Source organism: Lepus europaeus, chromosome 12 (genome assembly GCF_033115175.1).
Source record: "Lepus europaeus isolate LE1 chromosome 12, mLepTim1.pri, whole genome shotgun sequence".
Lineage (NCBI taxonomy): Eukaryota > Metazoa > Chordata > Mammalia > Lagomorpha > Leporidae > Lepus > Lepus europaeus.
In genome coordinates, this window is record NC_084838.1 from 6147484 (window position 1) to 6170614 (window position 23131).

General features: G+C 59.1%; 1 protein-coding gene across 1 annotated transcript; it reads left to right on the top strand.

Annotated features, from left to right (window-relative positions):
- The first annotated feature begins 221 nt into the window (after positions 1-221).
- TRUB2 (TruB pseudouridine synthase family member 2) lies at positions 222-14042 on the top strand. The gene is made up of 8 exons (XM_062207457.1): positions 222-367; positions 1132-1263; positions 1627-1701; positions 2694-2755; positions 5861-5942; positions 7016-7088; positions 9749-9885; positions 10499-14042. The coding sequence occupies exons 1-8, from the start codon at positions 259-261 to the stop codon at positions 10804-10806; spliced, it is 978 nt and encodes a 325-aa protein (XP_062063441.1). The 5' UTR covers positions 222-258; the 3' UTR covers positions 10807-14042.
- Positions 14043-23131: the final 9089 nt, after the last annotated feature.

Below are 23131 nucleotides of genomic sequence, written 5' to 3' on the forward strand. Positions count from 1 at the left end.
CTCGCTCCATTTGACCTCACCCAGAGAAAGGGCCTCCGAAGGAGACGGCACCCCGCAAGCTCTGCGGCTCCGTGCCGGGCCCTACTTCCTCCTCCACCTCGTGTTGTACCCGGACACAATAAGATGAGAACCGCTTCCGGTCGCAGAGCATGGCGGCGCCCGTTGTAGGGGCCACGCTTGGGGGCGGGGCCGTACGGCACTTCCGCCCAGAGCCCAGAGCCCAGATTCCGGGCCGGCTGGGGGCTAGCGGGTGCGGGTATGGGGACTGCCGGCCTGGCGCGGCTGCACGGGCTCTTCGCGGTCTATAAGCCCCCGGGGTTAAAGTGGGAGCACCTGCGGGACACCGTGGAGCTGCAGCTGCTGAGAGGTGAGCGGCTCGGCCCCTCGGCGTCGCGGGCCCCACCGCGTAGACGCTTGCCCGTGTGTTCCTCCTCGCCTTGTCCCGGCTGCAGAGAAGGGGAACCAACGTCAGTTCTTAAACTGCTGCTGCTTCCTCCTCTTTGTCGGCTTCTCGCGCGCCTTCTGCACCATCCTCAGCTCTGGTTTCCCTCGGTGTTTGGGCAGGATCGGCAGTGTTGTTACAAAGGTTGATTGGGGCTGGCGCCGTGGCGCGGTGGTTGAGGCGGCGCTTGTTGGATTCCTGGCGGCTCCACTTCCGATCGTGCTCCCTGCTGATGCACCTGGGAGAGCCGTGGAGGACGGCCCCTGCATCTGGCTTCAGCCTGGCCCAGCCCGGGGCTGTCGCGACCATTTGGGGAGTGACCAGTGGATGGAAGACCTCTGTCTCTCTCCCTCTCTCTAACTCTGCTTTCAAATAAATAAATAAATAAATACCTTTTTTTTTTCTTAATTACTTATCTGAAATAGTGACACGGAGAGATCAGTGTGCATTCACTGGTTCACTCCCCAGATACCCACAACAGCCAAGCTGCAGCCGGGAACTGGGAATTCACCTGTCTCCCTTGTGGGTGGCAGGAGCCCTTGTCCGCTCTCCCAGGGCGCACACGTTAGCGGGAAGCGATTGGAGGCGGTGAGCAGCGGGGACCCAGGCACTCGGACACGGAATGTGGGTGCCCCAGAGGGTGGCCCAGTGGGCTGCACGGCAACACCCGCCCGCCTGTGTGCGCTCAGGTCTCAACGCTGGGAAGCCTCCCGCGCCTGAAAAGCGTGTTCGCTTCTTGCTGGGGCCCGTGGACGGCCGTGAAGACAAGGAGCTGACCCTCACAGCCTCCAGCGTGCCCACCCTCACCACGCATCCGCTGGGTAAGAACCCTGGGTGCCACCGCCCCGGAAATCCTTAAGCAGAGTCAGCCTTGAGGTTCCCCTCCCAGACCCTGAAGGGGTGAATATTAGTGAGTTCTGGGCCCTGCAGGTAGAACTGTGAACAGACCCAGGTCCTGTCTCAAGGCGCTCAGAGCCTCCGTTTTGCTGGGAGCGTGGCCAGGGCTCTCCTGGTAGGGGCAGGGCGGGCAGCCCCACAGTCTTGGTCCCCAGTGATAGATTCAGTCCTCACTGGGAGAACGAGCCCGGGGAAGCTACAGAGACGGTTCTGGGCTCCAGAGCGATGGTGGGGAAGCCTGAGAGAGCAGCCTGGCCCTGGATCGGGCTGTGTTTGTTTCCTTGCAGTACGGGGACCAGCGTTTACCAGCCTGAAGATCGGCGTGGGACACCGGCTGGATGCCCGTGCTTCTGGGGTGCTTGGTAGGTGATGTGGGAAGTTGGGGTGCGGCAGGGCCTGGGGAAGGGTCAGGGAGCTATTCGGGCCCAGCCCACTCCTCACCCACCGTTGCCCTCTTCCCCCGAGTCCGGCCCGTGTGTCTGATCGGCCTGGGACGGGATTGGCAGGAGGGGGGAGTCGGGGTGAGTGTCAGCGTCACCCCGTCAGGTGACTGCTGTGCGTGAGGTGCTTTGAGACCTCTCGTACCCATTCTCGCCACAGCAGCCTGACGAGTCGTGACAAGTGTGATCTGACGCCTCGGACGAGGAAGCGAGGCTGCAGGAGCTCGGGCGTCTTCCCCCGGGTCCCGAGGACACTGGTGTCCCTGTGACCCAGAGAGGGGAAGCTGCCATCCAGTCACAGGGCGGCCTCGCACCCTGTGGCCAGGCTCTGGATGTTGCTGGAGCTGGACACTCAAAGCCCTGAGCCGTGAGCTGCCTGTGTCCGCACGGCCAGGCAGTGGCCAGTCGTCCACTGCAGCAGTGGCGGCCCCTTGGGGCGCGGCAGCAGACGGAACCTCATGGCCCTTCCTCCCCCCACAAGCGAATGGGGGGCTATTCTGACCTCCAGCAGGAGGAGGGGCCGGAAGTGGCCCCTGGGTGTCAGGCCCTCCTGCCGCCTTTCCCTGGCACAACAGCCCCAGGGGCCACACAGTATTTCTACCCCCGCTCTGCTGAGGGGGAGCCCTGAGAGGTTGGGGTTATCCCCAGAGCCTGCCCGGGTTTCACTCAGCTCTGTGGGACTGCTCCAGGGAGCTCTTAGTTTTGAGCGTATCTGAATCCCCTGGGGAGCTTGCTGAGGCTCCCGCCCCCTTCCCCGCTGTGACGTGGGCCCGGCAGCCTGCAGCTAGGCAGCCTGCAGCTAGTCGTACACGCAGCAGGGCTCACCTGCGGCCTGCGGGGAACAGCCCCTGCCCCCAGCAGCGGGGGAGCTTCCCAGGGCCGTGGGAAGTGACATGAGGCCGGCTGCTTTTCAGTGCTCGGCGTGGGACACGGATGCAGGCTCCTCACCGACATGTACGATGCTCATCTCACCAAGGTACGGGGCTGGGTCAGCCCACCTGCTCTCGGTCCTCTCTGGGGGTCACTGGCGTGATTCCGAAGCTGGGGGTGGAGTCCACGGGACACACGGACGCCATCAACAAGAGTTTTTCATAGTCCCGTGCTGGGGAGCCTGTGATAGCGTGGCCGTAACTGCCGGTGTCTGACTGCAGACTGCTCGCTGCGCGGCAGAGTGTGGGTTCCCTGGAAAGGGGAATCTTGTTGACCCCATTTTGCAGATGAGAGAACGGAGGCTCAGGGAAGGGCCGTCACCTGCCCAGGTTCTGCAGCCTTTCCTGCCTTTAGAGCTGGGATTTGAACCTGGCTTTGTCCAACACCAGAGCCCAATCGCACCCTCCACTCTCTCTCCGAGCCTGAGAAGTGGACGCCACTCTCCAGCCCTCAGGGAGCTGTCTAGGGTGGGGCCGTGGAATCTGGCACCAGGATGTTGCCCACATTGCTAGTGATGAAGAATAGGCATTCTGGGGCTGGCACTGTGGCGTAGCAGGAAAAGCCGCTGTGTGCAGTGCCGGTATTCCATATGGGCGCCAGTTTGAGACCTGGCTGCTCCACTTTTTTTTTTTTTTTTTTTTGACAGGCAGAGTTAGCGCGAGAGAGAGACAGAGAGAAAGGCCTTCCTTTTCTGTTGTTTCACCCCCCAAATGGCCGCTGCAGCCGGCGCACTGCACCAATCCGAAGCCAGGAGCCAGGTGCTTCTCCTGGTCTCCCATGGGGTGCAGGGCCCAAGCACTTGGGCCATCCTCCACTGCACTCCCGGGCCACAGCAGAGAGCTGGGCTGGAAGAGGAGCAACCGGGACAAAATCCAGCACCCTGACGGGGACTAGAACCCCGTGTGTGGCACCGGCCACTGCTCCACTTCTGATCCAGCTCTCTGCTGTGGCCTGGGAAAGCAGAGGACAATGGCCCAGGTCCTTGGGCCCCTGCGCCATGTGGGAGACCCGGAGGAAGCTCCTGGCTCCTGGCTTGACATTGGCCCAGCTCTGGCTCTTGCAGCCATTTGGGGAGTGAAGACCTCTCTCTGTCTCTCTGTCTCTCTGCCTCTGCCTCTCTGTAACGCTGCCTTTCAAATAAATTAGTTAAAAAAAAAAATACAAACTCTGGGGGCCGGCACTGTACTGCAGCAGGTTCAGCTGTCCCCTGCAGTGCCGGCATCCTATATGGGCGCTGGTTCAAGTCCCAGCTGCTCCACTTCCAGTCCAGCTCTGCTGTGGCCTGGGAAAGGAGTGGAGGGTGGCTCAAGTCCGTGGGCCCCTGCGCCCATGTGGGAGACCCGGAAGAAGAGCTCAGCTCCATCTGTTACGGCCATTCGGGGAGTGAACCAGCAGGTGGAAGATCTCTCTTTGTCTCTCCTCTCTCTCTGTAACTCTGACTTTGAAATAATTAAAAAAGGCTGGCGCCATGGCTCAATAGGCTAATCTTTCACCTGCGGCGCCAGCACACCAGGTTATAGTCCCAGCTGGGGCGCCGGATTCTGTCCTGGTCGCTCCTCTTCCAGTCCAGCTCTCTGCTGTGGCCCGAGAGTGCAGTGGAGGATGGCCCAGGTCTCTGGGCCCTGCAGCCGCATGGGAGACCAGGAGAAGCACCTGGCTCCTGGCTTCGGATCGGCACAGCGCCGGCCGCAGCGGCCATTGGGGCGTGAACTGATGCAAATGGAAGACCTTTCTCTCTCTCTCTCTCTCTCTCTCTCTCACTGTCTAACTCTGCCTGTCAAGAAAAAAAAAAAAAAAAAAACAAGAATTTAAAAAAAGAAAAAAAAAGTACAAGTTCTGGATCCAAATGGCTCCAATTCCAACCCAGCTTCTGCTCCACCAGCGCATATTCTTGGGTGGGTCACTAACGTCTCCATGCCCGGCCTCCCCGTCTCTAACACGGGAACAACGCTGTCTCCCTCTAGGGTACGGTGAAGGTGAAGGTTGGGTTAACAGGTGCCTGTGAGGTGCCCCGGCCTCCCCGTCTCTGACATGGGAACAACGCTGTCTCCCTCTAGGGTACGGTGATGGTTGGGTTAACAGGTGCCTGTGAGGCTCCCCGGCCTCCCCGTCTCTGACATGGGAACGGTGCTGTCTCCCTCTAGGGTACGGTGAAGGTTGGGTTAACAGGTGTCTGTGAGGTTCCCCGGCCTCCCCGTCTCTGACATGGGAACGGTGCTGTCTCCCTCTAGGGTACGGTGAAGGTTGGGTTAACAGGTGCCTGTGAGGTGCCCCGGCCTCCCCGTCTCTAACACGGGAACAACGCTGTCTCCCTCTAGGGTACGGTGAAAGTGAAGGTTGGGTTAACAGGTGCCTGTGAGGTGCTTGGCTCGCTCTGCGGCACACAGTAGGTGGTCAGGAAATGCCACCGTTGTCAGGGTTAGCTCTGCAGAGTTGGAGGCAGAGAATTCCCTCGGAACAGCGGAGGAAGGGTTTCCTCTGGGCCTTGAGAGCTCGGGTGGAGAGAAGCGGCAGGGCCTGTGGGGAGGTGGGCGCGGGGCGGCTGGAGTGGAAGGCTCCAGGGGACAGGGTCGCAGGCGGCTGTGCCGGCTGCCTGTTTGTCGTTAGCCACCTTTGAAATTTTACCTGAAAGGGAAAGAGAGGCGGATAGATCTCCCATCTGCTGGTTCACGTCTCAAATGCTTGCATCAGCTAGGACGGGGCCAGGCTGTAGGTAGGAGCCTGATACTCCAGCCAGGTGTCCCACATGGGTGGCAGGGACCCAGCACTCGAGCCATCACCGCTGTCTCCCAGGGTGCGTTAGCAGGAAGCTGGAACGGGGAGCAGGCACTGCAGCACGGGATGTGGCATCTGAAGCGGCAGCCTGGTCACTGCCGCGGGCTCCCGCCCCAGCCGGGGATCTCGGGAGGCCCACACTGGATCCGGACAGCAGCACCGTGCACGTGGCCCTGTCTCTGTCCCAGGTCATAGAGGAGAACTCCAGAGAGTGGCCCATGCCACGCAGTGGCGTCAGCGTTCCTTCCCAGGGGGCAGTGGGGCAGCTTGGTCTGGGCTGGGCACGTGAGCGCCGCGAGGCATGAGCTGTAGCCAGGTCTCAGCGCTGGGTCAGGGCAGCAGTCCTCACTGGCTCCTCCCCGCCCTGTCCTGGCAGGATTACACCGTACGCGGCCTCCTGGGCAAAGCCACGGACGACTTCTGCGAGGACGGGCGGTTAGTGGAGAAGACGACCTACGGTGAGGGCCCGTGGGAGCCTGGTGGGGTGGAGGGGGCGCCTCTGCTGCCCCTCATTCCTCGCCCTCGCCGGGGCCACTCTGACTGCTTGTTAGTTATTGCCGAGGTGCCAGGCCCAGGCTGGGCCTTTGGACGTGTCGTGTGCTCGTCTCCTCACCTGGCTCAATGTCGCTTCCCCAGGGAAGCCCCGCCAGCCCCAGAGCTGCTCCGGCGGGCTCAGCATAGTACCCACCCAGGGACCTGTGATAGTCTGTCGCCCGTGAGACCTGGGACCGCGTGCTTCCCTCTGGTCACACTTCCAGGAGGGAGGAGCCCAGCATTTGAAGGGCTGGGGAAAGGCGCTGCTCTGAGCTTTGTGAAGCAGTAGTCACACATAACTAAAAACAAGGGAAAAGGAAAATGCAGTGCTAGGCCAGAGTGGCCGGAGGCAGCACACAGAAGCTGTGCTTTGGGAGGGCTTCCTGGAGGAGGCAGCGTGGGGGGTAGGGAAGGCAGTGGCAGGACTCGACAGGACAGCGTGAGTGAAGCCACAAAGGGACGAGAGGCCTGGGGCCTTCCAGGCTGCACAGCCCTAGTCCCATGCCCGCTCCCAGACTCCGGCCCTTGGGGCTGGGCGTGGGCACCTGCCCCAGCTGGGCCAGGGAGCCTGGCAGAAGCGCAGGTGCACGGGCTGGGCTGCTGCAGTCCTCATTGGGACCCATAGGCAGAGCCACTCCCTTCCTCCAGGGTCCCTGGCACGGAGAACCCCAGACTGGGGCCTACAAGGCCTGGGCAAGTCTAGTATCTCTCTGGACCCCCAGTTCTGGAAGGACCCATCTTTGACCGGAAGTCCGGATGACTTCAGGGGCTCTGTGAGCTCCTTGGAAAGGTTCTCAAAGTGCTGAGCTGATGTCTGAGCAGAGAATCCAGAGTTTTCCTGAGATTCGCCGAGACTCCCCCAGCCCTGCCCTGGGAACCCTTCCAAACCTACCTACGCCGGCCTCCAAGGACGGGGCTGGCTGGGGAAGAGAGTGCCAGGTTGCTGTGGCCTCTCCTCAGCCGGCACCTGTGTACTGACCACCTCTGCCCTCTGCAGACCACGTGAGCAGGGAGAAGCTGGACCGGATCCTGGCCGTGATCCAAGGCTCCCATCAGAAGGCCCTGGTGATGTAAGTGGGGCCCTTGGGGAGGTGCTTGGGTGGGGAGCAGAGGGGCTCCGCGGGCTCTGCCCACCCCAGGGCCCATTCCAGGAATCCCGGTGCCAGGATAGAGCTGCCCAGTCCCTCCAGGGCGTGCAGAAGCGTCTCTGTGTACCAGACCTTGGGCTGAGCACTGGGGAAAGGGAGGGAATGAGACCTTGGCTGGCCTCACGAGCGTGTGAGCCGATGGACAGGAAACCAAGGATCTGTCATTGCAGTCAGAGCTGGGGGTGGAGGACAGGAGCAGAGGTGGCCAAGAGCCTGGGCCCTGGCTGCAGCCTGCGTGGGCTCCTGGCTTTCCAGGCTGCAGCAGTGAGCCTCAGGTAGGGGCCTCGCTTTCTTCATCTGCAAACTCAGCACAGAAGAAAGCAAAGAAAAGCAAATTTTAAAAAGAAAATCAAAACCAAAAAAACAAAACCAGGCCGGCGCCGTGGCTCAACAGGCTAATCCTCCGCCTTGCGGCGCCGGCACACCGGGTTCTAGTCCCGGACGGGGCACCGATCCTGTCCCGGTTGCCCCTCTTCCAGGCCAGCTCTCTGCTGTGGCCAGGGAGTGCAGTGGAGGATGGCCCAAGTGTTTGGGCCCTGCACCCCATGGGAGACCAGGAGAAGCACCTGGCTCCTGCCATCGGATCAGCGCGGTGCGCCGGCCACAGCGTGCTACCGCGGCGGCCATTGGATGGTGAACCAACGGCAAAAAAGGAAGACCTTTCTCTCTGTCTCTCTCTCACTATCCACTCTGCCTGTCAAAAATTTAAAAACAAACAAACAAACAAAAAAAACCTTTTAAAGGTGAAAATAGACTGGGCACAGAAAGAGCCCCGCCGCACAGACAGGTGTCAGGGCTCCACAGGATCAGACGGGACGGAGCAGTGACCTTGGGTACAGGGTGACACGTGGAGCAGCCGCCTGCGGTCGGCGATCCTGCTGTGACCAGAGAAAGCGCCCTCGGGCGTGCCATCAAAGCGGTCAGCAGGAAACTGGCCAGGGGCTTGGGGGGGCGGGCAGGCAGCAGGAGCAGGCTGTGCTAAGTAAGGTTCAGGGGTGATGCAGCCAGACGTGTCGAGAGACGGGTGAGGACCCAGCAGGAGTGAAGGGCAGGGGTGATGCAGCCAGACGTGTCGAGAGACGGGTGAGGACCCAGCAGGAGTGAAGGGCAGGGGTGATGCAGCCAGACGTGTCGAGAGACGGGTGAGGACCCAGCAGGAGTGAAGGGCAGGGGTGATGCAGCCAGACGTGTCGAGAGATGGGTGAGGACCCAGCAGGAGTGAAGGGCAGGGGTGATGCAGCCAGACGTGTCCAGAGACGGGTGAGGACCCAGCAGGAGTGAAGGGCAGGGGTGATGCAGCCAGACGTGTCCAGAGACGGGTGAGGACCAGCAGGAGTGAAGGGCAGGGGTGATGCAGCCAGACGTGTCCAGAGACGGGTGAGGACCAGCAGGAGTGAAGGGCAGGGGTGATGCAGCCAGACGTGTCGAGAGACGGGTGAGGACCCAGCAGGAGTGAAGGGCAGGGGTGATGCAGCCAGACGTGTCCAGAGACGGGTGAGGACCCAGCAGGAGTGAAGGGCAGGGGTGATGCAGCCAGACGTGTCCAGAGACGGGTGAGGACCAGCAGGAGTGAAGGGCAGGGGTGATGCAGCCAGACGTGTCCAGAGACGGGTGAGGACCCAGCAGGAGTGAAGGGCAGGGGTGATGCAGCCAGACGTGTCCAGAGACGGGTGAGGACCCAGCAGGAGTGAAGGGCAGGGGTGATGCAGCCAGACGTGTCCAGAGACGGGTGAGGGCCCAGCAGGAGTGAAGGGCAGGGGTGATGCAGCCAGACGTGTCGAGAGACGGGTGAGGACCCAGCAGGAGTGAAGGGCAGGGGTGATGCAGCCAGACGTGTCGAGAGACGGGTGAGGACCCAGCAGGAGTGAAGGGCAGGGGTGATGCAGCCAGACGTGTCCAGAGACGGGTGAGGACCCAGCAGGAGTGAAGGGCAGGGGTGATGCAGCCAGACGTGTCCAGAGACGGGTGAGGACCCAGCAGAAGTGAAGGGCAGGGGTGATGCAGCCAGACGTGTCCAGAGACGGGTGAGGACCCAGCAGAAGTGAAGGGCAGGGGTGATGCAGCCAGACGTGTCCAGAGACGGGTGAGGACCCAGCAGGAGTGAAGGGCAGTGGGGGCCCTGCGGGGGCCTGAGATGCCAGCGAGCTGAGGTCCGCGTGGAGCAGGGCGGGAGCCGGCGAGGCGGGAGTGCTGGCAGCTGGTTGCAGGCTGCGAGGGTGCCCGTGACCGCCCAGGGGCAGCAGCAGAGAGGACGGCAGCACTGGAGCGAGGCTCGGAGCAGCGCGGACGGGCCACGCAGGTGCACGGCAGGGACGAGTACCCTGCAGGCTGGTGGCGTTGAGAGAGGTGCCTGTGGGTGTCCGAGCTGGACACTGGGCACCAGGTCCCGGGAGAGCTTCTGGAGTCGTTGGCGTTGGTGACTGCTGAGGCCAGGGCTGTGCGTCAGGACTGGAGGGGTGGGGGAGAGCTGCCAGTGGAGGTTGGAGGCACAGGGATGGCAGCGGCCGTGGGGTGGACGGAAGGCGTCCGTCACGAATGGGCAGCTCCCCGCCCCCCATGGACCACGGGCCCCTCCTGCCCAGGTACTCCAGCCTGGACCTGCAGTCCCAAGAGGCCTACGAGATGGCTGTGCAGGGCGCGATCCGGCCCATGAGCAAGTCCCCAATGCTGGTCACTGGCATCCGGTGCCTCCACTTTGCACCCCCAGAATTCCTCTTAGGTAAGTTCCCCGGGAAGTTGGAGCGGTGAGAAGGGGCCCCTGGGCTGGGGAGTCACCGTGCCATGCTCTGGCAGGGCCGGCTGTTCTCTGCCACACCAGGACTGCACACACCAGCCTTGATGGCTGCTGACCGAGGCTTTGGGGGCCAGCTTGCTTCCTGACCCTGCCCAGACGTGGCCAGTCTCCTGCCAAGGCATCCACGCAGAACATTAACACACAGAGCTTATGACCTAAGCCCCTCAAGCAACACTCTGGCTCCCCAATCCCGCCTGGCTCGGGCCCCAGGGCCTTTGTCCCCTTTGTCTGCCGCACACCTTTGTCCTCCGGGTGGGTGTCACGTTAAGGAGTCACAGCACCTCTTAAATGGTCTCGATGCCTCATAGCCCTCGTTTTACAGGTGAGCAAACCAAGTGTCAGAGCTGCACTTCCCAAACCTGCACCCAACTCTTGTTGGCCCTGCTGGTCTGACTGAAGCGCCCCGTGGTGCTGGAGCGCTAAGGGGCCGCGTGGAGGCTGTCACTCAGCTGGGAGGTGTCCCAGAGGTGTGGGCCCGACAGGAAGAGTCCTGGGGCCGTGCTCCTGATGGCCACGTGTCCTTGTGTGTCCCTGGCAGAGGTGCAGTGCATGCACGAGACACAGCAGCAGCTGCGAAAGCTGGTGCACGAGATCGGCCTGGAGCTCAGGACCACTGCTGTCTGCTCGCAAGTGCGGCGCACACGCGATGGCTTCTTCGCGCTGGACGATGCCCTCCTCAGGTCCCAGTGGGACTTGCACAGCATCCAGGACGCCATCCAGGCCGCGGCCCCCCGCGTGGCGGCAGAGCTGGAGAAGAACTTGAGGTCGGGGCAGGGCAGCCAGCAGCTCCCCAGTCCAGGCCGTGCCTCGGACTCCGAGGGCCCCAGCTCCGCCGTGGGGCACTAGGCGGATAAAGGCTCCGTGTCCGCGAGGGGGAACCGACGGCTGCCAAGGGTGAGCCTGCGGGAGCTTTTCCACGCGACACGAGGCGGAGGAGCACCAGCAGGAAAGGTGGTCCGGCTTCGGCGTGGAGGAACAGACGAGAAATGAGTGGCACGGCGACGAGCACTGGTATCCTTAAGATGGGAAAAGCTCCTAGGAGCGGGAAGGAAATTGGGAAATGATTTGAAGTGTGTGGGCTCGAAAGCACTCCAGCGGCCGGCGAGCCGGGAACAGTGCTCACCTCCCTCACGACGAAAGGCAGGTGGAAGCGAGATGACCCCACTCGCCGTTCACAGTGGGAAAGGAAGGAGACGCACCAGGCTCGGGGCTGGGGTGGAGAAGGGTGGCAGGAACTATGTATCGAGACTCAGAGCCTAGAGTTCCTGCCCTGGGATCCAGCAGGTTCCCTCAGGAGTCTCAGGTTCCAGCGTGGTTATAGCAAGTTACAGGCCGCAGGTGTTCTTAGCTACACGGTAGTAGCAGAAAGTGTAGGAGATGTGGGGCTGGTGGGCGCAGCTGGCAGATGCTTGGGACACTGGCGTCCCCAAGCAGAGCAGCGGTTCGAGTCCTGGCTGCGGTTTCCCACCCAGCTTCCTGTGTGTGTGCCGGGAAAGGCAGTGGAGGGTGGCCCGAGTACGTGGCCTGTGACCAGAGCTGCAGCTTCTCTGAGGGGAAGCACTGGAATGTCTCGGCCACACACGTGCCCACGGTAGCAGAGGCCACAGGAGCCTGGCTCTTTCAGCTCCCCGCAGAGCCCCCCAGGGCTGCCCGAGGCCCGGAAACGCAGCTTCCTGAGCCATAAAATGGGAAAAGTGGTTTCACCCATCTTGCGTGGGTACAGAGGAAGTCATGTGTGAGTGTACCCAGGACCTGGTCCATCACAGGTGCTCTGTGAGCCTGGAGCGTCTTCCGGGTCTCCCACGCGGTGCAGGGCCTTTCCCAGGCCATGGCAGAGAGCTGGATCGGAAGAGGAGCAGCCAGGACTTGAACCGGTGCCCGCATGGGATGCCAGCACCACAGGCAGTGGCTTTACCCACTACGCCACAGCGCCAGCCTCTTGGCCATCTCTTTCAAAGCAGGGGCCTACAAGCCAGGGTTGTCACAGGCAGTTAGGCCTGTGGTCCAACACCTCTTGTTTCTCTGGCGTAAAAGTGAGCCAGGAGCAAGCAGCCCTCAGGCAGGGAGCCAGGTGAAGCTCAGCAGCCATGGCTACACCGACAGTGTGCACCTGATGGCGTGTGATGAAATGGGCCCTTTGTCGCCGTGACCTCTGTCCTGAAAACCCATCACCCCAGTCTCATCGCAAGAAAAACGGCAGAGACTTCCCACACTGGGGCACCCTACAGAACACCTCCGCTGGACTCAGAATCGCCCAGGTCCTCAAAAGCAGGGAAAACCTGAGACGGCGCCCCCGCCAGGCAGGGCGTGGAGAGACGGGACGACTGTGTGGCCCATGGTCTGGACGAGGGAGAGAAACTAAGGGAGTCTAAGTAAACTATGGACTTTGGTTAATAAAAATGTACAGTTAATTCTAGAGTTGTACTAACCTAATATGTTAATAACATCTGGGAGAAGAATTCTCAGTACTACCTTGTGTTTCTGTACTTTGCTGTTCTTAGAAAATACCCTGGAGGAGCTGGTGTTGCGGGTGAAGCCGCTGCCGGCGATGCTGGCGTCCCGTCTGGGTGCCAGTTTGCATCCCCGCCACTCCACTTCCGATCCCGCTCTCTGCTAATGCTCCTGGGAAGGCAGTAGCGGAGGCCCCAGTGCTCAGGCCACTGCCACCTGACCCGGAGGAAGTTCTTGGCTCTTGGCTTCAGCCTGGCCCAAACTGGGCAGTTGTGGCCATCTGGAGAGTGAACCAGATGGAAGGTCTCTGTCTCTCCCTCTATAACTCTGACTTTCAAATAAATAAGTCTTTAAAAAGATAAACAATTCTAAAAAGATCACCTGACGAAACAACCTCCCAGAGGCAAAATAGAGGCTGTCGTTGGGAACAGCATTGGTGGCTCCTGGGGAGCCCATTTAAGGGAGGGGAGGGGCCATCGTTCTGGCACAGTGGGTTAAGCCACCGCTGTGTCGCCAGCATCCCCTGTCAGAGTGCCGATTCCAGTTCTGGCTACTCCAGTTCCTATGCAGCTCCCTCCTGATGCACCTGGGAAGGCAGTGGCAGATGACCCCAATACTTGGGCCCCGGCCACCCATATGGCTTCAGCGAGGCCCAGCCCCTGCCGTTGTGGACATTTGGGGAGCCAGTCAGCACATGGAAGAGATCTCTGCCTTTCAAGCAAATACATAATTGTTTTTTAAAAAAAGATTATTTATTTGAAAGAGCTACAGAGAGGTAGAGACAGAGGGAGGTCCTCCATTACTGGTTCACTCCCCAGATGGCTGCAACGACTGGAGCTTCCGGGTCTCCCACATGGGTGCAGGGGCCCAAGCACTTGGGCCATCTTCTACTGCTTTCCCAGGCCACAGCAGAGAGCTGGCCTGGAAGAGGGGCAACCGGGACAGAATCCGGCGCCCCGACCAGGACTAGAACCTGGTGTGCCGGCGCTGCAGGCGGAGCCTAAAGTTTCTTAGTTTACAAAGGGGACCAGCATTGTGGTGGAGCAAGTTCAGCCTCTGCCTGCGATGCTGGCATCCATCTGGGCGCTGGTTTGTGTCCTGGCTGCTCCATTTCTTTCTTTCTTTTTTTTTTTAAGACTTACTTATTTAGTTGAAAGGCGGAGTTGTGAGAGACAGAGAGAGAGGTCCTCCATCTGCTGGCTCACTCCCCAACTGGCCGCAATGGTCAGAGCTGCGCTGATCTGAAGGCAGGAGCAGGATCCTCCTCCAGGTCTCCCAAGTGGGTGCAGGGCCCCAACGACTCAGTCTTCCACTGCTTTCCCAGGCCATAGCAGAGAGCTGGATCCGAAGTGTAGCAGCCAGGACTTGAAACGGTGCCCCTATGGCGGTGGCCTTACCCGCCCTGCCACAGTGCCGCCCCCCTGCTCCATGTCTTAACCAGCTCCCTGCTAGTGCGCCTGGGACAGCAGCAGAAGAGGCCCACATGCCTGGACCCCTGCACCCACGTGGGAGACCTGGATGAAACTGGCTCCTGGCTTCGGCCTGGCCTAGCTCAGGCCATTGTTTCCACTTGGGGAGTGAACTGGCAGAAGGAAGATCTCTCTGTAACTCTGCCTTTCAAAGAAACAAATCTTAAAAAAAAAATAGTTTACAGGAAGTATTATGAGAAAGCCAGATTTCAAAGCTTTTTGTGCCAATTTTTTTAACTTAAGATTTATGTATTTGTTTGGAAGAGATGTAGAGCGAGATGGTGAGTCAGAGCTTCCATCTGCTGGTTCCGTCCCAACAACATGACCACAGTGGCCAGGGCTGGGCCAGGCTGAAGCCAGGAGCCAGGGGCTTCATCCAGGTCTCCCACTTGGACGGCAGGGCCCAGACACCTGAGCAAGAAACAGTCCAGGTCTCCCACTTGGACGGCAGGGCCCAGACACCTGCGTCCGCAGCTGGTGCTATGCAGGATGTGTGCGAGCAGGGAGCTTCTATCAGGAGCAGAACTGCAGTGCCGCATCCCGCACGGGCGCCGGTTCCAGTCCCGGCTGCTCCACTTCAATCCAGCTCTCTGCTATGGCCTGGGAAAGCAGCAGAGGATGGCCCGTCCTTGGGCCCCTGCGCCCACGCGGGAGACCTGGAAGAAGCTCCCGGCTCCTGGATTCGGAGTGACCCAGCTCTATCCATTGCGGCCGTTTGGGGAGTGAACCAGCGGATGGAAGACCTCTGTCTCTGTTACTCTGCCTTTCAAATAAATAAATGAATCTTTTTAAAAACATAAATAAATCTTAAAAAAAAAAAAAAAAGGATGGGCCGGCGCTGTGGTGTAGTAGCTAAGCTTCTACCTGCAGTACTGGCATCCTGTGTGGGCACCAGTTCGTGTACCACCTGCTCCACTTCTGATCCAGATCTCTGTTAATGGCCTGGGAAAGCAGTAGAAAATGGCCCAAGTGGTTAGGCCCCTGGACCCATGTGGGAGACCTGGAAGAAGCTTGTGGCTCCTGGTTTCAGAATGACCCAGCTCCAGCTGTTGCAGCCACCTGGGGAGTGAACCAGTGGATAGAAAACCTTTCTGTCCTCTCTCTGCAACTCTGCCTCTCAAAATAAAATCTTTAAACAATTCCTTTGGCCGGCGCCGTGGCTTAACAGGCTACTCCTCTGCCTTGCGGCGCCAGCACACCAGGTTCTAGTCCCGGTTGGGGTGCCGGATTCTGTCCCGGTTGCCCCTCTTCCAGGCCAGCTCTCTGCTATGGCCTGGGAAGGCAGTGGAGGATGCCCAAGTCCTTGGGCCCTGCACCCCATGGGAGACCAGGAGAAGCACCTGGCTCCAGGCTTCGGATCAGCGAGATGCGCCAGCCGTAGCGGCCATTGGAGGGTGAACCAGCGGCAAAAAGGAAGACCTTTCTCTCTGTCTCTCTCTCTCACTATCCACTCTGCCTGTCAAAAAAATAAAATAAAATAAAAATTCCTTTAAGGAATTTGGTGGAAGGGGAGGGGCTGGCATTGTGGTGCAGTGCCCTGAGCATCCCCTATGGGCACCGGTTCCAGTCCCAGCAGCCCCTCTTCCTGTCCAGCTCCCTGCTGATGCACCTGGGAAAGCAGCAGAGGACGGCCCAGGCCCTTGAGCCCCTGCACCCACGTGGGAGACTGGATGGAGTTCCAGGCTCTTGGCTTCAGCTTGGCCCATCCCGGCCATTTCAGCCATTTGGGGGAGTGAACCAGTGGATGGATGATCTCTCTCTATATATAACTCTGCCTTTCAAGTAAATAAATAAATGTTAAAAAAAATTCAAGTGAGAGTGCTAGGGGCCAGTGGTGCTCCAGGACATCCCCAGGCTTCAGGCTGGGGGGGGGGGGGCAGGGCACCTGTGGGCCCTGAGGGGGATGAGTGGGGCCCTCTCCCGGGCTTTTACCACTCTCCCCTTCCGCGGCCCAAAGAGGAATGTGAACTTGAATTGACTTTTCTGGCTCTCATTCTAGAATTTACAGTGGGTCTTGATTATAAAGCTACAAAAAGAACCCTCCGGGGTCTGCTGAGGGGTGGGCTTTGGCTCTGCTTCTGGGAGCCAGAGAACAGGGGTCAGCCTGAGTCAGGGCTCTGCCAAGAAAGGGGGACGGTGCAGTGGGGGAGGAGTAGGTAAAGAACTGCTTCTTCCGATCTGGCTCCTGGCGAGCCCAGAACCTGCAGGCCGGGCTGGCAGGTGGAGAGCCAGGGAAGGGGGCATCCTGGGGCTGGAGACCCAAGGTGGCTGGGAGGCAGAGCTCTGTCCTTGGGCGTTTTGTCTTAAGGCCTTCAGCTGACGGCATGAGGCCGACCCGAGTCACCAAGGATCATCTGCTCTACTCAGAGTCTGCCCGTATCTATGCTTGTCTGTCAGTCAGTGGTGGGGCCTTGTCATGCAAACCTTAAGTCCCTGGCACCTGGTTCCAGGCCCCTAGCAGGTGCTCAGCATATATATTTAAGAAGTGAGTTATCTGGCCTGTTGGGTTAAGGCACCAACTGTGACGCGGCATCCCATGCGGGTACCCACTCAAGTCCCAGCTGCTCCACTTCCCATCCAGCTCCCTGCTAATGCATCCGGGAAGGCAGCAGCAGATGGACCAAGTGCTTGGGGCCCTGCACCGCGTGGGAGACCTGGATGGAGTTTGAGGGTCATGCAGCCATTTGGGGAGTAAATCAGCAGGTGGAAGATACCTCTCTCTCTCTCTCTCTCTCTCTCTCTCTTTCTCTCTTTCTCTCTTTCTCTTTCTCTCTGTCACTCTGCCTTCCAAATATATAAATGTCTTTAAAAAAAAAAAAAAAAGTGAGGGGGCCGGCAGTGTGGCTCACTTGGTTAATCCTCTGCCTGCAGCACCGGCATCCCATATGGGCACCGGGTTCTAGTCCCGGTTGCTCCTCTTCCAGTCCAGCTCTCTGCTGTGGCCTGGGAGTGCAGTGGAGGATGGCCCAAGTGATTGGGCCCTGCACCCGCATAGGAGACCAGGAGAAGCACCTGGCTCCTGGCTTCGGGTCAGCGAAGTGCCGGCCATGGTGGCCATTTGGGGAGTGAACCAACAGAAGGAAGACCTTTCTCTCTGTCTCTCTCTGTCTATAACTACCTGTCCAAAAAAAAAATGTGTGTGTGTGTGGTGTGAGTGTGTGTGGTGTGTGTATGGTGTGTGTGGTGTGGTGTGTGCGGTGTGTATGAGTGTGTGTGGTGTGGTGTGTGTGAGTGTGTGTGTGTGGTGTGTGTGTGTGTGGTGTGTGTGTGTGTGCTGTGGGTGGTGTGTGTGGTGTGTGTGTGTGCTGTGTGTGGTGTGCGGTGTGTATGGTGTGTGTGTGTGGTGTGTGTGTGTGGTGTGTATGAGTGTGTGTGTGTGGTGTGTGTGTGTGCTGTGGGTGGTGTGTGTGGTGTGTGGGTGTGTGGTGTGTGGGTGTGTGGTGTGTGGGTGTGGTGTGCGGTGTGTATGGTGTGTGTGTGGTGTGTGTGTGTGTGTGTGTGTGATGGACGAGGAGCCAGGGCCTTGGTGTTTCAGCAGTGGGTTTGTGCACACTGTGTCGCAGCCTGCCGCCTTCATTTAGTACAGCATGGCCGTTTCTCCACGGCCGGCCGTCAGGCCTGGACACTGCTCCATTGTCCGGGGGCGGCGGGGAGACAGGCCCTGCCTCGCCCGTGGAGCACACTGCTGCCCTGGGGACCGTGTTCTGCAAAGGCCTGGGGTCCAGCCCCGCCCCCCGGCCAGGCAGCTTCTGAAAGTTCGTGAGAAACCTCTGCACGGACTTCCATTTGGCTTTTCCGCACCAAAATAAACTCAGCTTTTAATTCCATTTTCCCATGGGCTCTTCCAGGCCCCCTGGGGCTCGCTGTGGTAGCACCAGGAACCCGTCAGCCGAGAAGACAGCCCACATGCAAAGTGCAGCAAGATGGAGTGTGTGGGTCCAGGCGGCCCAGAAAATGGGTCACTTGAATAAAAACCCGGAGTTAGAAGAGGACTGAGCCAGGAAATGCATCACAAACCCAGGTGGAGCTGTGCTGCCTCTGATCGGCCCTCTGAGACCCCCCCGGAGGGCCTTTCTACCTGATAGCCAAGGGTCCTGGCCGCCGTCTCAGACCCCGTGCCCCCGCCCCGTCAGCCCCGCTGCCTGGCTCCACATCTGATCTGGTCATCCCGGGGTTCCGGGCCAGCGTGACCAGGGCTTGTTCCTTCCCAGGGGCCTGAGCCTTGGGCGTCTTCCGCAGCACCGACACCAGGGACTTCAGCAGGAGGTGCACAGTGGCCGCCGTGCTATTCCTGGAAGGCTCGGCGGATGACGTCTCTGCCCGTGGTTCCCAGGGCTGGGGCAGCCTGGAAGTCAGCTGGTCCAGTCCCCAAAGAGATGATGACAGTGGTGGTCACAACAGCAGCTGGCACTTCCCGTGGGCCTCTGGTGTGCTGGCTTCTGTGCCGAGGGGTTTTACCTCTCACCGCCACCCAGCAGGGATGCGGTTAGCATCAGCCCCATTTAACTGCGCACCTCCTGTGTCTGTGCCCCAAGTTCAGAGTCACCAGATCCTGAATGACGAGCAGGTACCCTCCCCACTGTGCTTCCTTCCGGCCACATCCACGGCCCGAGGCAGCCACCCCTTCTTCCTGCTTAGCACAGCAGATTTCTGCCCACTCCTCTCATAGCCCCTCTCCCACACACAAATCCCCAATTTCACTTCCATTTTATGGATGGGGAGACTGAGGCACCAGGGAAGTAAGACTGGCCCGAGTCTGCCCGCCGGGCACCTGTGGATGCAGCCTTGACCGGGGCAGCCTGGCTGAAGAACGCATGCTCTCCTCTCTGCTCTCATCACATCTGCAGCTCCCCCCCACCCCCCGGGCCTGCGGGAGTCTTCTGCCAGGGGAAGAATCCAATGCCATGGAAACCGTGGTCCCATCCTACCCTGCTCCTGTCCGTGAGGTAGGAAACACGCAGATACAGATTTGTGAACATCAGACATTCAGAACAAAGCCAAGCAGTCCTTAGGGTCCAATCCAGTCGTGGGGAAATGGGGGTGGGGGCAGGGGGGCTTCGCGAGTTTCAGATGGGACAGTTAGGTCACTCGATCCCAGGGGACATGGGCTGTCATCCTACCCCAACTGGATTCTTAATGGTACAGAGATCATAAAAGAGGACTCATGGGGCGGGTGTGGTGGTTAAGTTGCCACTCGGCATGCCCATACCCTGTATCAGAGTACATAGTACTTGGCCGTCCTAGCTCCAATCCCGATTCCAGCTCCCTGGGAAGAAGCAGGTGATAGTTCAAGCAATTGGGTCCCTGATACCGGATGGGAGACGCGGAGTGAAGTCCCAGCTCCTGGGTTCATCCTGGCCCTGCCCCAGCTATTGCCAGCATGTGGGGAGTAAACCAGCAGATGGAAGCTCTCTGTCCATCTGTCTTTCTCTCTGCTTCTTTGGCTTTCAAATAAATGAATAATTTTTTTTAAGAGAAGACCCAGTGCTGGCATTGTGGCACAGCAGGTTAAGCTGCCACTTGCAACGTCGTCACCCCAACAGGCGATGGCTAAAGTACTTGGGTCCCTGCCACCCATGTGGGAGTCCCAACATGAAATCCAGGCTCCTGGCTTTGGCCTGGCCCAGGCCCAGCGGTTGCAGGCATCTGGGGAGTGAACTGGTGGAGGGAAGACCTTTCTGTGTGTCTCTGTCTCTCTGCCTTTTACATAAAAATTAAAAAAAAAAAAAAATGTGGACGCCTCAGTGATGGTGCTGGTCTTCTTGAGAGCAAGTTTTGTGCACAAACGTGACTGCAGGTTTTTATTTTAAACAGCATCCGTCTTGCCATAGTAAACTGAAGAGCTTAACTTAAACTTTAAGGCTCAGTTTACAGCCCACACGGTGTTTACACGTTTTAACGATCGTTGTTAAAAGCCTCACCTCAGGACTGAAGACACCTGCTGGGGCTCTGCGGCTTAGCTGGTACAGCTGCGGCCTGTGGCATCCCCCGTGGGCTCCGGTTGGAGTCCCAGCTGCTCCACTTCCATGCCAGCTCCCTGCTAATGTGCCCAAGTGCTTGGGCCCCTGCCACCCAGGTGGGCGACCTGGAAGAAGCTCCTGGCTCCTGGCTTTGTCCTGGCCTGGGGAGTGAGCCAGCAAATGGAAAATCTCTCTCTCTGCCTCTCCCCCTTTCTTTATAACTCTGACTTTCAAATAAACCTTAAAAAAAAAAAAAAAAAAAAAAAAAAGCAGTCACCTGCTAGGGAAACGTCAGGTGACCTGAGGTTTGTCCCTCAGGCCAAGGCTGCAGATTGACTATTTGGGCTGTGACTCAGGGTCAGATCAGATCCGGTTTGGCCACAGTGAGTCCTCTTTTTTTTTTTTTCCAAGCTTTATTTATTTGAAAGTCAGAATAAGAGAGAGAGAGGCAGATCTTCCATCTGCTGGCTCACTCCCCAAATGCCTGCACCAGCCAGGGCTGGGCCAGGGCAAAGCCAGAAGCCAGGAGCTCTGTCTGATTGAGTCTCCCACTGGGTGGCATGGGTGCCCAGGCACACTAGCAGGGAGCTGGGTCAGAAGCGGGGAGTAGTGGGCGGGACCTGAACCAGGCACTCCAATATGGGATGTGGGTGTCCTAAGCAGTGGCCCGACCTGTCCTGCCGCAGCCCCGCCCCTTGGCAGTTTTTAGTGATCAGAAACATTAGCCCATTTTCTGTTGCTAAAACAAGTACCTGAGGCTGAGTCATGTCCAGAGAAAAGAGGTTTCCTTTCAGTTTGGAGGTTCCAAGTCCAAGATCGAGTGGCCCCACTGGCCCAGCCTCTGGTGAGGGCCTCGTGGCTGCAGCCCATGGGAGAGAGATCACACAGTGAGGCAGGAAGCCAGAGGGCAGGGAGGGGCCGGCCTCGTCCTTTTTATAACTCACTCTCTTGGGAACTATTGAGGGCCCCCCAAGACTACTGAATCCCTTCTGGGGCAGCCCCCAAGTGCCTTCATCAGCTTGAGGCCCAGCACCTGCTACCCTCACCCCAGTGGGGACCACATCTCCAGCCCTGAGACTTGGGGGACATGTTCCTGCCTTACTCAAGCTGGGGAGCCTTCTCTGATCTATATTTTCCCCTCCTCGTTCGTGGAGAAGACCGGAGCGGTCATGGCAGGTTGGACAGGCTCCGTCCCCCAGGTCCCCAGGGCCCCTGCGTTTCCTCCTGTAATGGGGTAGACCTGGGCGTGGCTGCGCTCTGAATGTGCACAGGGACCCACTCAAGGTCACCGTCCTGCTAATTCTCCCCACTTTTCCGTCTTCAGTTTCTCCTTTTATAGCTGATCATTTTTCATCACTAGCCCTAATCTTTAAAACAATCAGAAGCAGTATTGCTGTTCCTCAAAAGAGTTAAACAGGGTGGGTGTTTGGCATAGTGGTCAAGGAGTGCTTGGCTCCACCTGAGTCCAGCTTCCTGGTGATGGACGCACTGGGAGGCGCGGTGATGGCTCAGGAGGGGGGTCCTTGCCACCTTGGATCTCAGTGTCAGTCCTGGTTTGGGGCTGCTGGGGACATCTGGGGAGTGAACCAGTAGACAGGAGTTCTGTCTCTCAAAAAAAGGTGGGGGGGGGGGGGCAGCGCTGTGGTGTAGTGGGTTAAGCCGCTGCCTGTGGCACCAGCATCCCAGTTTGAGACCCGGCCGCTCTGCTTCCGATCCAGCTCCCTGCCATGTGCCTGGGAAAGCAGTGGAAGACGGCCCCAGTGCCTAGGCCCCTGCATCCACGTGGGAGACCTGGATGGAGCTCCTGACTTGTGGTTTCAGCCTGGCCATTGCCACCATTTGGGGAATGAGCCAGCAGATGGAAGATTCTCTCCCCACCCCATCTCTCTCTGTAACTCTGCCTTTCAAATAAATTCTTTAAAATAAAAAAGGTATGTATTATGTTCTACGTATTTTGCGTTCCACACAGACTCTTCCTGACTGCCCGCCCCTAGCGCCCGCATTTCCCCGCCTCCGTGAGTGCAAAGCTCCTGGACAGGCGGTCCCCAGGGGCTGTGCCCGCTCCTCTCTTCCCAGCCCAGACTGTCCCTTGCCCACTGCCCCTGCTCTCCTGAAATCGCTCTGTCCAGGCCAGCCCCGACCTCACCCTGGTGAAAGCCAGCAGCCCCTTCTCCACAGCTAACCCCAGAGGCTTCTCCTGAGCCCCTCCCGCTCCCAGGCTCCTCCTCGGTCTCCTCGGTTGGTTCCCCTGCTCCTGAGCTCCCGCAGGTGCCCTGGCTCTCTTCCCCCACGCCCTGCCCACACCCACTCCCTCGGGGTCAGCAGCACCCCCTGCCATGGGTGTCAACGCGTCAAGTGTCCACACGCACACCTCTAGCCTGCGCCTGCTTCCTTGGCCCCATCAGGCAAGTTCCTCCCCTTCCACTGGTTGCTCAGGCCCAGGCCCTCGCTGGGCACCTTTCCTGACAGCTGCTTGAACACCTGTGGGCGCTCAGACCACTTCCCACCCCTCGCCTGCATCCACTCTCATGCCCCCTCCGCCCAGGGAGATGAAGGCTCCTCTGCATCACATCTTGTCACCTCCTCTCTGCCGCTGCCCTCCTGAGTGGCCAGGCTGAGCCATGCTGGCTTCCTGTCCACAAGCACACCTGCCTCTGGGCCTTTGCCACCTGCTGTTCCCTGCCTGGAGCTCTCGCTCCCCAGGAAACTGCGTGGCTCCCTGCCTTACCTCCCACGTGAAGTCCACCCCACTGCTGCCTTCCCACCCCACTGAAAACTGCCTGGGCCTCTGGTGCCGGCATCCCATATGGGCAACTGTGTGAGTCCCGGCTCCTCCGTTCTGAATGAGTAAATATTTTTAAAATTACAAGAAAAAATAATACTGCCGGTGTACACCTCTCTTGCTAGGCCCTGGACCTAAATTTGAGCTCATTTTCTAGATCTCTGGGAGAGATGCAGAGGCCCAAGTTTTGTCACCCTCTGGTCTCTTCACTCTCCTGATTTCTTTCTTTCTTTTTTTAAAGATTTATTTATTTATTTGAAAGGCAGAGTTACAGAGGCGGGAGGAGAGAGAGAGAGAGAGAGAGAGAGAGAGAGAGAGAGAGAGAGAGAGAGAGGTGTCTTCCATCTGCTAGTTTACTCCCCAAATGGCTGCAATGACCGGAGCTGTGCCGATCCGAAGATCCGAAGCCAGGAGCCGGGAGTTTCTTCCGGGTCTCCCAAGTGGGAGTAGGAGCCCAAGGACTTGGGCCATCTTCTACTGCTTCCCCAGGCCATAGCAGAGAGCTGGAT